The sequence below is a fragment of the Chiloscyllium punctatum genome, chromosome 27, assembly GCF_047496795.1.
Source record: "Chiloscyllium punctatum isolate Juve2018m chromosome 27, sChiPun1.3, whole genome shotgun sequence".
Classification (NCBI taxonomy): domain Eukaryota; kingdom Metazoa; phylum Chordata; class Chondrichthyes; order Orectolobiformes; family Hemiscylliidae; genus Chiloscyllium; species Chiloscyllium punctatum.
This window is the reverse complement of record NC_092765.1, coordinates 16,350,202-16,364,654: the sequence shown is the minus strand read 5'-3', so window position 1 is coordinate 16,364,654 and position 14,453 is coordinate 16,350,202. Positions and strand designations below refer to the sequence as shown.

At 42.1% G+C, this 14,453-nt stretch overlaps 1 protein-coding gene across 1 annotated transcript in view; it reads right to left on the bottom strand.

The window, feature by feature from the left end:
* Positions 1–9,064: 9,064 nt before the first annotated feature.
* Positions 9,065–14,453, bottom strand: part of slc9a1a (solute carrier family 9 member A1a) — a 60,121-nt gene continuing 54,732 nt past the window's right edge. Inside the window, exon 12 of the mRNA XM_072548168.1 lies at positions 9,065–11,361. Within this exon, the coding sequence (XP_072404269.1) occupies positions 11,111–11,361 (251 nt within the window). The 3' untranslated portion in view covers positions 9,065–11,110. The remainder of the gene's footprint in view (positions 11,362–14,453) is intronic.

The following is a 14,453-nucleotide window of genomic DNA, read 5'->3' as shown; positions in this document are numbered from 1 at the left end:
TGCCAATGTTGTAACTATACTGGAACAGCATGGCTGAGGAGTGGCTAGTTATGGAGCACAAGTCTTCAGTACCATTGTTGGAATGATCACAGCCTTTCCAGTTTTCAGTGTCTTCAGCTGTTTCTTGGCATCACATGTAATGAATTGAATGAGCTAAAGATTGGCATTTGTGATACTTGGGACTTCAGGAGGAAGGTGAGATGGCACTTACGACTGAAGATCGATGCAAATATTCCAATCTAGTAGACAGCAATGTTGTTCTGGGCTTCCCTGTTACTGAGGATGGGTTTTAATTGTCCAGTGATAATCCTCCTATGATAAATTTTCAATCTGCCTTCGGTTAGAGTCATAGAGTCGTACAGCATGCAAACACACCCTTCGGTCCAACTCGTCCATGCCGACCAGATATCCCAACCCAATCTAGTCCCACCTGCCTGCACCTTGCCCATATCCCTCCAAATGCTTCCTATTCATATGCCCAGTCAGACGCCTTTTAAATATTGCAATTGTACTAGCCTCCACCGCTTCCTCTGGCAGTTCATTCCATACACGTACCACCGTCTGCGTGAAAATGTTGCCCTTTAGGTCTCTTTTATATCTTTCCCCTCTCACCCTAAACCTCTGTCCTCTAGTTCTGGACTACCCTACCCAGGGGAAAGAGCTCATCTAATTATCTTATCCATGCCCCTCATGATTTTATAAACCTCTATAAGGTCACCCCCCTCAACCTCCGACACTCCAGGGAAAACAGCCCCAGCCTGTTCAGCCTCTCCCTATAGCTCAAATCCTCCAACCCTGGCAACATCCTTGTAAATCTTTTCTGAACCCTTTCAAGTTTCACAACATCCTTCCAATAGGAAGGAGACCAGAATTGCACGCAATATTTCAAAAGTGGCCTAACCAATGTCCTGTATAGCCACAAGATGACCTTCCAACTCCTGTACTCAATACTCTGACCAATAAAGAAAAGCATACCCAACACCTTCTTCATTATCCTATCTACCCGCGATTCTCAAGGAGCTATGAACCTGCACATGAACCTGAGTGTTCAGCAACACTCCCTAGGGCCTTACCATTAAGTGTATAAGTCCTGCTAAGATTTGTTTTCCCAAAATGTAGTACCTGACATTTATCTGAATTAAACTCCATCTGCCACTCCTCAGCCCATCGGCTCATCTGATCAAGATCCCATTGTAATTAGAGATAACCCTCTTCGCTGTCCACTACACCTTCAATTTTAGTGTCATTTGCAAACTTCCTAACTATATCTCTTATGCTCACATCCAAATCATTTATATAAATTACGAAAAGTAGTGGACCCAGCACTGATCCTTGTGGCACTCCACCGGTCACGGCTCCAATCTGAAAACACCTCCACCACCATCCTCTGTCTTCTATCTTTGAGCTAGTTCTGTATCCAAATGGCGAGTGCTCCCTGTATTCCACAAGATCTAACCTTGCTAACCAGTCTCCTATGGGGAATCTTGTTGAATGCCTTACTAAAGTCCATATGGATCATGTCTATCGCTCTGCCCTCATCAATCCTCTTTGTTACCTTTCAAAAACTCAATCAAGTTTGTGAGACATGATTTCCCCCTGTCTATTCACAAATCAGTCCTTGCCTTTCCAAATACATCAGCATTCCCTCCAACAACTTGCCCACCGACGACGTCAGGGTCACTTGTCTGTAGTTTACTGGCTTGTCCTTACCACCTTTCTTAAATAGTGGTACCACGTGAGCTAACCTCCAGTCTTCCAGCATCTCACCTGTGACTATCGGTAATACAAATATCTCAGCAAGAGGCCCAGCAATCACTTCTCTAGTTTCCCATAGAGTTCTAGGGTACACCTGATCAGGTCCTGGGGATTTATCCATTTTTATGTGTCTTCATTAAGCAGGACACAAACAACCTTCCAGAAATGGTCGGATACAGAGGGTAAAGCATGAAGGAGGAACTGAAGAAAATTTGTATTAGACGGGGAAATGGCACTGGGGAAATTGATGGAATTAAGCTCTCTGGGCCTAATACCCTGCATCCTAGAGTACTTAAGTGACCCTAGAAATAGCGTATGCATTGGTGATCATTTTCCAGCATTCTATAGACTCTGGAAGACTTCCAAATGATAGAAGGTACCTAATGTAACCTCACTTTTAAAAAAGTAGGGGAGAGACAAAAGTCAGTATTATAGGCCAATTAGCCTGACATCAATGGTGGGGAAAATGTTGGAGTTAACTAACAAGGATGTAATAACTGAGTATTTGGAAAGCAGTGGCAGAGTCAGTCCAACTCAGCACGGATTACTAAAAGGAAGTCATGCTTGACAAACCTTCTGGAATTTTTTGAGGATGGGACCAGTAGAGTGGACAATGGTGAATCAGGACTTTCAAAAGGCTTTTGACAAGGTTCCACAAAAAAGATTGTTAAGCAAAATTAAAGCTCATGGTATCAGTGGTAATGTATTGATGTGAATAGAGAACTGGTTGACAGACAGGAAGCAGACTGTTCGAATAAACGGGTCCTTTTCACAGTGGAAGGCAGAGACGAGTAGGGTACCACAGGGTTAAGTGCTGGAATTTCAGCTGTTCACTTACATACATTAACAATTTGGACAAAAGAATTGAATGCAATATCTCCAAATTCACATGACACTAAGCTGGGTGGCAGTGAAGAGGATGCTAGGAGGCCGCAAGGTGACTTGGACAGGTTGGCTGAGTGGGCAAATACTTGGCAAATGCAACATAATATGGACAAATGCAAAGTTATCCACTTCGGTCACGGAAGCAGGAAGGCAAATTATCTGAAAGGTGGCAGTTTAGGAAAAGATGAGGTGCAACAACATCGGGGATTATGGTGGAACGGTTGCTGAAGATTGGCATGCAGATACAGCAGGCAGTGAGGAAAGCTAATGGTATGCTCGTCTTCGTAGTGAGAAGATCTTAGTACAGGAGTAGGGATGTTTTGCTGCAGTTATACAAGGCCTTGGTGATGCCACACCTTGAGTATTGTGTGCAGTTTTGGTCTCCTAGTCTGAGGAAAGACATTCTTGCTATTGAGTGAGTCCAGCGAAGGCTCATCAGACTAATTTTCAGAATGGTAAGACAGCCATGTGCAGAAAAACTGGCCCGAGTGAGCTTATTCTTGCTAGAATGTAGAATGGGAGTAGAGGGGTCGGAATCTCATAGAAATATATAAAATCCTGATGAGACTGGGCAGACTAGATGCAGAAAGAATGTTCCCAAAGTTGGATAAGTCCAGAACTAGGGGTCACAGTCTAAGACTAAGGGTAAGCCATTCAGAACGGAGATGAGGAAAAATGCCTTGATGCAGAGTTGTGAACCTGTTGAATTCTCGACCACAGAAAGCTGTTGGAGCCAGTTTATTAGATATATTTAAGAGCTGGACGTGGCCCTTGCAGCTAAAGGAATCAAGGAGTATGGAGAGAAAGCGGGTATGAGATACCAAAGCTGCATGATTGGCCATGATCCTATTGAATGACGATGCAAGCTCAAAGGGCCAAATGGCCTACTCCTGCACTATTTTCTATGTTTTGATGTTAAAGCATGGACTTTTCTCCTGTAATTGTTTCAGCATTTCTGGATTGGGAGCAACAGGTGATAGTAAAATTGTTAGAGAAGTCCTTTTTATATAAACGTAATCAGTTGCATTCTCCAGTAACAACTGAAACAGTTCAGGATATGTTCATTGTTCTTTTCCAGAAAAAGTTTCAAAGACCTAGTTAAATACTTCTCCAAGATTGCAAATTCAGTAAAAAGAATCATACCTATTCAACTATGTATTAGCTCTTAGCATAATACATCGCTGGATGCTTTTGCCACAGTTCCAAACTTCGATGTGCCACAATTCCCAAGTCATTTACTTTTCAGCAAAAGGATTAACAAAATTCTCATACAATGCCAAGAAACTCCTATTAGGATAGCAATAAAAATTGAATTTGGGCCAAAGAAGTTGAAAATCTAAAGGATTAAAAGCTAAGATGTTGTCATCCCACAGACATAATTGAAAGCTGTTTTGGATGCACATAGAATTATGGAATTAATCCTTAAAATTTCATTTTTTAGAAATTGAGAAAAATGTTATAACTGCAATAGATTTTACAGCATTTCAATAAAATGTCCTTAAATTTAAGATAAGCAGTCAATCACCCAAAATCTTTGATCTTGCGACCAAATACTACTATGGGTGTTATGCAGCGATTCAAGGAGGTAACTCAGTACCTCCTCTTCAAGGTAAATCAAAGATGGACAATAAATACTAGCTTGGCCCAATTACATGACACCCAGAAATCTCAGTACAAGTCAGCAACTTTAAGTTCTGATGCATGTGCAGCCATACAAAAGCTAATTCGAAGGTGTCACATGGATAAAGAAATGCATGTATTCCAAAAATAAACAGAGGGAACTTGATAGTGATGCTCATTTTCCACAATTGAATTAAAAGATGAATCAGAAAAATAACTCTTCACTCTTAATTCTTACCTTCTTTTAGTTTTTTCACCCACATGCTTCTGCTCTCAGCAGTTGGGAGAGAAAACAAACAAGGTATTACCATCGTATATAATCTGAAAAGGATACTTGCGGTTGTGTATCATTAGCTATTTCTTCTGAAGTAGGTTACAGTTGCACAAACCAAAATTCATTAAATTGACCTTAGGCACATCCTCCACCTTGCTGTCCATACCATCAAGTAAATCTGGTAAATCTGTAGAATTTGTGCATTCTTATTCAAATTTGATAATCTGTTCAGAGTATCCGAGCTAGCCATTTTGGTACCAGGTTTATAGCAGATGTCAAAATTGTATACCTGTATTTTCACAAGTTGTTGTAATCTAAATGGTTTATTCATCAGCAAGTACACCAAATGATTCCAAGGTTTATGATTGGTTTCCATGGTGAATTGCTTATCACTTGTATGGAGTCGTATGATACCAGAGCAGCTGGTTATGTTATATTGGAATAATTGGATTGCATTTAGAATCAACTTTTCAGTCCAAATGCAATTAGTTTTACATCCGTCATCATGGACATTTTCATCCTCTCCTGCACCCCCCCCCCCCCCCCCTCTCAGATGCATGGACTTTGTGGACTGTCCTCTTCCTTCAATTGTAGGCTGTGGGATACAGGTTTCTGCTGATATTGCTTATAGGAGTGATTCAAACACATGTTGATGGTCCACCTGGCATACATTTAACTAGGTTTCCTTAAAAGCTCCGTTAATGACCACACGTTTTCTGAAAAGTTTGGTATGTACGATGCTAGGAAATTAATAACTAAAGACATCTCTTCTTTGTATTGGAGAGTCACACATCATTAATCTTGCCTTGGTCTGGATAGATCCTATAGTCTGAATAAACAGCACTGAAAAGTTGATTTATCTATATTCACCTGATAATAATTCTGATTGAAGACTGGTCCTTCATGATGAGCAGCCATCATCAATTAACATAAATTTTAGTTATGCTCTTCTTCGGCCTTGGCCATCACTGCAAGATTATCAACAAACACACATTCAGGAATACTTGCTGGCATTTTGTCCATGTGCTGCTGGAACAGATCCTGATGCACAGGTAGACTGAAAGCTAGTTTCTGGAAGCAGCATTTTCCAAATGGTGTTCTGAAAGTAGTGATTTATTGAGATTCATTTACCAAATGAACCAACCACTAACCATGTTTGGCACCTGTGTGGATAGGAATTTATCTGCTGCGAATTTTATTTAATTCCTGCAATGTTGGATTTTGTATGGTCATCTCTTTAGAGAAAGATCAAAATGCTTTGGGTCTGAACAAACTGATTGTACCATCTTTCTTCAGTAGGCACATAATAAAACTGCACCAGTCTGCTGGTGCATACACTAAATTACACCATTATGTTCCATATCATCCCACTTGTTCTTAAATTCTCTTATATGCAAATTCTGTACTTTCTGGGAAGATTGATCAATAGAATTGCATCTTTTCTGAGGTATTACATTAGTACCTTTGAAGTTTCCTATGGCATCAAGTTATTTTTTAAATTCATTCACAGAATGTGGGTATTACTGGTTGAGCCAACAATCATTACAAGTCCCTGGCTGCCCCTCAAAAGGAGGTGGTGAGCTGTTTTATTGAACCATTACAATCTACATGCTGTAGGTATACTGTTGTTAGGGAGCAAGTTCCAGGATTTTGATCTAATGACCATGAAGGAGTTCCAAGTAAAGATGGTGTGTGGCTCGAACAGGAACTTGCAGGTCATGGTGTTCCCATACATCTGCCGTCTTTTGACCTCCATCAACCATAACCATATTCCTTTGTGCTCAGTATGACTCCAACAAGTGCAGTATTTTCACACTCATTCCCATCGACTCGTTTTTCTCAGGATCCTTGTGCCATGCTCTGTCAAATGCAGCCATAATTTCAAGTACAGACACCTTCTCTTCCCCTCAAGTTCAGCTCTTTTGTCAATGTTCAGACCAAAGCTGTAATGAGGTCAGGAACAGAGTGGGCCTAGCAGAACCCAATCCTGAGTCGGTTAATTATTTTAACACACAAATGCCAGGCAATAACTATTTCCAAAAAGAGAAAATCTAATCACCACCTCTTGATACTCAGAGTCTTTGGATATAACAGCATGGAAACAGGCTCTTCGGCCCAACTCATCTACCCTGACCTGGTTTCCTAAACTGAACTAGTTCCATTTGCCTACATTTGGCCCACATCCCTCAATGCTTTTCCTATCCATGTAACTGTATAAATGTCTTTTAAATGTTATAATTGTACCCGCATCTACCAATTCCTCTGGCATCACCCTTGGTGTGAAAATGTTGTCCCTCGGGTTTTTAAATCTTTCCCCTCTCATCTTAGACCAGCCTCTAATTTTGAAATCCTCTACCCTGAGAAAGAGATCTGGGCTATTCACCTTATTCTGTGCCTAGAATGATTTTGTAAGCTTTTATAAGGTCACCCTTCAGCCTCTGATGCTCAAGACAAAAAAGTATTGCTATCCAGTCTCTCCTTATAACTCAAATCTTCCAGTCTCAGTAACATTCTTGTAAATCTTTTTTGCACCCATTCCAGTTTCTTACTATAGCAGGGCAACAAGAATTCCACACAGTACTCCTAATGTGCCCTTACCAAGATCTTGTACAGTTGTAACATGACATCCCAACTCCTGTATTCTATGTTCTAACCAATGAAGGCAAGCATGTAAAATGCCTTCTTCACCACCCTGTGACACCAGTTTTAAGGATCTATGTACCTGCACGCCTTGGTCTCTGTTTGACAACATTCCCAAGGGCCTTACCATTAATTGCGTATATCCAGACTTCATTTGTCTTACCAATATGCAAAACCTTGCCTTTATTTACATTAAACTGTAACTGCCATTCCTTGGCCCACTGGATCAAGACCAAATTGGCCTCTTCGATCATCCTAAACAATTTTGGTATTACCATCATTGGCATTACTGTCACAGAATTTTTGACTATCAATATTGACCAGAAACTGAACTGGACTAGCCATATAAATACAGTGGCTAGAAGAGCAGATCAGAGATTAGGATTAGTGTAGCAAGTAACTTACCTCTTAACCTCCTAAAGCGTGTCCACCATCTACAAGGCACAAGTCAGGAAAGTGATGGAATACTCCTGTGAAGTAGTGCCTGGATGAATGCAGCTCCAACACTTAAGCAGCTTGATACTACCAAGGATCAAGTAGCCTTTCTGACACCATATGCAAATATATTCACTTCCCCCAGTAGCAGCAGTATGTACCATCTATAAGGTTAACTGCAGAAATTCACCAAAGATACTCAAGAAAGCACTTTTCTAGCCTACAACAACCACCATCTCAAAGGACAGAGGCATCAGATATATGGGAACACTCTCATCTGAAAGTTCCCCTCCAGGTCACTCACTATTATGAATTGGAAATAAACCATTCTTCCTTCCATGCCTTTGAGCTAAAATCCTGGGGAGTTCCCTCCCAAATAGCATTATGGGCCTATTAAATGGCAGCAGTTTAAAATATCAATAGACCGCTATCTTCTCAAAGGTGAGTAGGGATGGGTAATAAATGCTGGCCCAGCCAACCATGCCTATGTCCCATGAGTGAATGAAAAAACATTAATCTTTTATATAAAGTGGGATAGAGGCAGAAATCTGCAGAATGTGCTGCACACAGGACTAATGAGCATAGTTAAATGATTTTTAAACACTAAGCTGGATACTTATTTTTCTTGTTGGATGAGGACCAGAATGGGAATGGGAATTCCATGGGACCTTGAGATTTTCATGAACGTGCACCTGAGTTTAACTGAGATGAATGTAATGTTCAGTACGGACAGGTTTGTGATTGTGAACAATGCTGTTTTATAAGCAGTGAAGAATAACTTTTAAGAGTATTTCAAATAAAGATCACCAAAAGCTTTGCAGATGCACATTCTGAAAGAAATTCAAGGATAATATTGTTTAACAAGTTTTGAAGGTCAATTAGCGCATTGGCTTTTGGAAACAAACAACTTTAATTTCTGATGCTATTAATGGGATTATTGCAGTTTTGTAAACATGTTCAATACACCCAAGTTCTGGAAAAAATATATCCATTCTATTTGGATGGACAATTGCCTGGAAATACCAGATACTGTTGAGAATACCAGCAGCTATTGGGAATAAACCATCAGATGCTGTCATCCTTTCCTTGTGTCCAGAGATTACTATCAGTTTGAAGTGTTCATGCTGTCAATCTATCAATCACTGCTGGTTTGTTGTTAACTTCTGTATTGTGCCCTGCAAGTGAGGGATTTCACTGTGTGGTACAAGAGTATCTGGGACGATTAGAAATAAATCCATGATGGAATTAATATGAACAACGTTGGAACATATTCCTGGGCTAAAACTTCAATTCATTATGAACGAGGCCAGTTACACCTCCAGCCACACCCAATTTTAAATCATCCAATACATACTCTCATATTTGAATGTCATGTGCTTACCTGCCAAGTAACTATCAATTTCTAAGCATGTGATTGGAAAACATCGATTTAAACTTGTGAATTAAACAGTAATATGAAATAATTTATGTAATTTTATTAATACTTGGTAGTATCTCAGTTATGTACACGTTATTAAAAATAAGGAAACCAATGGCTTGGTAAAGAATGCCATCTGTACTGAATGAGTCAGGAATGTGAGATACTCGAGAGAGAGGGAGGAAGAAGAGGAGGAGGAGAGAGAGAAGAAGAGCAGAGGGGGTGGAGGAAGAGAAGAGAGAGAGATAAAGAGAAATACTGCAAACAAGTGGATGAACAAAAGAAGGACACTTTTTCCAGATGATTACATTTCAGCATGTCACTGATATTTGATTATCTTTAGTTGGCTGAAGTTGTTGGGGAATCACATTTGAGAAGGCAGCTGGTGGGATGCAGCTGATAGGCTCCGAACCTTTCAGCCCACAATTCGTTCAAGATCAATAGGTTGCTGCAGCAACTATGATTTCACTCTGCCCTGCCTCTTCATTTAGAGCTTGATCCAAATTAGGAGGAATTGAACAAAGCATTATGGCATAGTGTTCTGCTAACCATCTACATTCGTCATGAACAAACTGAGCATACCCTGGAGTTCAGCTGCATTCCCAGGTGTGATGTGGGAGCAGTGCAATGTCGATACTGCATGGACACTGTAATAAAGAGAACAAATCAAATACCCCTAACCCTTTCCAACATATATAAAATAATCTGCAAAACATAAAAATATTAATATCTCAGCTTTGCAGCAACTCACAACATACTCCAAAGAGCATGAAGCACGTAAGGACATTCAATCAGGTTTTCTTTAGAGTGCTGTGCTTTACGTAAGCAAGTTATTTGAAACAAAGTGCAAAAATGAATTATTTAGTTAATTTTCTTAAAGGCAATTAGTTAAAATATCAAATTGTTTGACAATACCAGCACACACCCATTATCCTTGTGACCTTGCTCCTCTGACTAGCTGCCGGTTTCTATTGATAGCCTGTTCCAGGTTTAAGCAGTAAAGCAAGGGAACTAAAAGTTCATACACTGAGGTTAAATGAGTCCCACCCTCAAACCACGTACATGTGCAATGTACTGGTGTTAATGCTGCTGTGTTTCAAGCTCATTTAGTATAATTTACAAAATATAAGCCTCTTTCTTAGTTACCTACTCAGCACCATCGTTCCCCCATTCACAACACAGTCTTGTTTCTTGCTCGCCACCACAAAGCCCAGCATCTCTCCATCTCTTTGTGCCTCTTTAATTTCAATATTTGAAATTATGGCTCCAGTTTGGCTGGGAGAGGTGTTTGGTCTGGGGTTTGTCAGGGAGAGCTGGCTGACCTGAGGCTCAGCTGGAATGGCTTTTTGCTGGGGGAACCACTGTGCTAAGTCCGCATTGCTATTCTAAATTTTAGTGCAGTCTGCAGGTTTGAAATGCTGTCACCAGTTAGACAGTTTTTGTATTGTACAGGGTCTCTGAACATACAGCAGTGATTTTCTTTTGATTACGTTTGGAAATATAACACAAACGGAGTCACTTAATTACAACCTGATGTAAAATAGCCCCTGATAACAGCTAGAAAAATAAAGTTCATCTTTGGTTTTGAGTCAAGTATTGAGTAAATGAGCTGCCCCTGACTTCTTAATCAGAGCCTGTTTCTCCAAGTGCCATAGTCTTATATTCTCTCAAGCTGCAGGACCTGATGGCATTATATATAAAACAGGTAACTGCATCTGGACCCAGTACTTAGCAAACACTAGATCCCAGACAGAGATACTGTCATCAGTGTCGCCCAGGCAGTGGAGCCATGACACACAGCAGTGCTAATATCTATTGTGCTTTTGCTAATGAAATTTTTAAAAATCTTAATATCAACAAAATTTCAGATGTCTCACTGTAGTTGGTTTTTCCTCTGTGTACCTCACTGTAGCTCAGTACTTATACTATTCGGTGAGACATCAGAACCCAACAGCAAGAATCAAGGGGAAAGTGGTCTTATCCCCAGAAACACACTTCGAGAAACAGGTTGTGGACAGAGTTCGGGGCCATGAATGATGTTGGCAGAAGCTGAAAATTTGCAGCTTCCTCTATCTCATGTGACTTTATGATTGGAAATGGTCATTAGGCTTGTTATCTGGTCCAGGGTCACTAACAAAGCGTTGCATACGTTGATTGGGTGAACCATTTTCATCATTAGTAGGATTTTTTGCAGAGAATACAATTCCTTTGTCCTCTCCAGGTACTGCACCCTTGTTCTGAGTCTCAACAGATTCACTGGAGAATGGAGAAGCCAGGTCAACTGTGATGGAAGGCAGGTCACTTGTAGGATCCCTGGGCTCGAAATATGTGGCATCTGAATGAAGGGAGAGGGATGGTTAGTACTGAGATGTCACATTTTAATGTATTTTTGTATTCAGCTCTAGGAACTTCAGACAATGTAAATGTAATTTATAATTTCTTTTTAAACTGCAATGATGTAGGGCCAACATCCCTATCTATCAACATCCTGGAGTTAACATTGACCGGAAAATGAACCAGTGTAAATTCGGTCACTTCAAGAGCACATCAGAAGCTAGGGGTCCTTCAGTGAGTAACTCAGCTCCTTACTCACCAAAGCCTGTGTACCACCAACAAGGCACAAATCTGGAAAGTGATAGAATACTCACCACTTGCCTGGAAGAGTGCAACTCCGACACTCAAGGAGCTTGACACCATCCAGAACAAAGCAGCCTTCCTGATTGACACATCTAAAAATATTCACTCCCAACACCACTGACACTCAATAGCAGCAGGGTGTACCATCCACAAGATGCACTTCAGAAATTCACCAGGGTTCCTTTGACAGCACTGTCCAAACTCATAACCACTACCACCTCGAAGGACAAAGGCAAAAGATACATAGATCACAACCACCTGCATGCTCTCTTCACCATATGGACTTGGAAATACAGCAGGCTCTCCGTATCCACGGGGGCTCTGTTTCAAGACCTACCCGGATAGCAGCAAGCCCATTCATCTAAATGAGAAATTTACTTCCCCGGCAGCTCCATGGTTCCTGGTTCTGGAATGTTCCGTGTAATATTGTCGGGCCGTGGCAAACTGCGGATAACTGAAACTGCAGAAGCCAATTCTGCGGATACAGTGGTAGTCCTGCATATTGTTTCTTCAGTGTCACTGGGTCAAAACCCTTAAACCTCCTCCCTCATGGCATTAGGGGTCTCTCTGCATCAAATGCAGAACTATGTGGTTCAAGAAGGCAGCCCACTAACACTTTGTCAAGGGCAACTAGAATTGAGCTATAAAGACTGGCCAGATGGCAACACCCATATACCATAAATAAATTAAAAATACAAGTCTATAATGTAGTTTAGGAGCAACCAGTTTCCACAGAAGGCAGGTCTAGATGAGATGTCTCCCACAGTAATCTGGGATACAAGGGAAGTCCAGACCCAAATGTTTAAATCATCTCTGGCCTTTGAGAAGATGCCAGAGGATTGCAGGATAGTTAATGTGGTTTCACTTTACAAGAAGGATGGGAGATAGACCAGGGAACTATAAGCCAGTGAGTAGGGAAACTATCGGAGAAAATAGTGAACGGAAAATTAATCGCTATTTAGAGAGGCAAGGTTTGATCAGGGCTAGTCAGCATGGCTTTGAGAGAGGGAAGGCATGTCTAACAAATCTGGTGGAACTTTTTAAAGCAGGTGATCAAGTGTTAGGATGAGGCAGTTGATATATTCAAATGGATTTCAGCAAGGCCATGGACAACGTTCTACATAGGAAACTGACAAGAAAGTAAAAGCTCATGGGATCCATTGTAACTTGGCAAGTTAGATCCACAATTGGCTTAGAGACAGGAGACAGAGTGCTAGTACAAGTCTGTTTGTGTGACTGGAGACAAGTATGCAGTGCACGGGTAGCAGTGCTGGGTCCCTTATTGCTTCTGCTATTTATGGAATTAGGTAGATGAGAATGTTGGGAGTTAGGGGGTGAGGAGTGGAGAGATATTAAGTGATTTTATGGATGACACAAAAATTGGGTGGATTAGTGGTGCTGGAAGTGCACAGCAGTTCAGGCAGCATCCAACGAGCAGCGAAATCAACGTTTCGGGCAAAAGCCCTTCATCAGGAATAAAGGCAGTGAGCCTGAAGCATGGAGAGATAAGCTAGAGGAGGGTGGGGGTGGGGAGAGAGTAGCATAGAGTACAATGGGTGAGTGGGGGAGGAGATGAAGGTGATAGGTCAAGGAGGAGAGGGTGGAGTGGATAGGTGGAAAAGAAGATAGGCAGGTCGGACAAGTCAAGGAGACAGTAACTGAGCTGGAAGTTTGAAACTAGGATGAGGTGGGGGAAAGGGAAATGAGGAAGCTGTTGAAGTCCACATTGATGCCCTGGGGTTGAAGTGTTCCGAGGTGGAAGATGAGGTGTTCTTCCTCCAGGCGTCTGGTGGTGAGGGAGCGGCGGTGAAGGAGGCCCAGGACCGCCATGTCCTCGGCAGAGTGGGAGGGGGAGTTGAAATGTTGGGCCACGGGGCGGTTTGGTTGATTGGTGGGGTGTCTCGGAGATGTTCCCTAAAGCGCTCTGCTAGGAGGCGCCCAGTCTCCCCAATGTAGAGGAGACCACATCGGGAGCAACGGATACAATAAATGATATTGGTGGATGTGCAGGTGAAACTTTGATGGATGTGGAAGGCTCCTTTAGGGCCTTGGATAGAGGTGAGGGAGGAGGTGTGGGCACAGGTTTTACAGTTCCTGCGGTGGCAGGGGAAAGTGCCAGAATGGGAGGGTGGGTCGTAGGGGGATGTGGACCTGACCAGGTAGTCACGGAGGGAACGGTCTTTGCGGAAGGCGGAAAGGGGTGGGGAGGGAAATATATCCCTGGTAGTGGGGTCTTTTTGGAGGTGGCGGAAATGTCGGTGGATGATTTGGTTGATGCGAAGGTTTGTAGGGTGGAAGGTGAGCACCAGGGGCGTTCTGTCCTTGTTACGGTTGGAGGGGTGGGGTCTGAGGGCGGAGGTGCGGGATGTGGACGAGATGCATTGGAGGGCATCTTTAACCACGTGGGAAGGGAAATTGCGGTCTCTAAAGAAGGAGGCCATCTGGTGTGTCCTATGGCGGAACTGGTCCTCCTGGGAGCAGATACGGCGGAGGCGGAGAAATTGGGAATACGGTATGGCATTTTTGCAAGAGATAGGGTGGGAAGAGGTGTAATCCAGGTAGTTATGGGAGTCAGTGGGTTTGTAAAAAATGTCAGTGTCAAGTCGGTTGTCACTAATGGAGATGGAGAGGTCCAGGAAGGGGAGCGAGGTGTCAGAGATAGTCCAGGTAAATTTAAGGTCAGGGTGGAATGTGTTGGTGAAGTTGATGAATTGCTCAACCTCCTCGCGGGAGCACGAGGTGGCGCCAATGCAGTCATCAATGTAGAGGAGGAAGAGGTGGGGAGTGGTG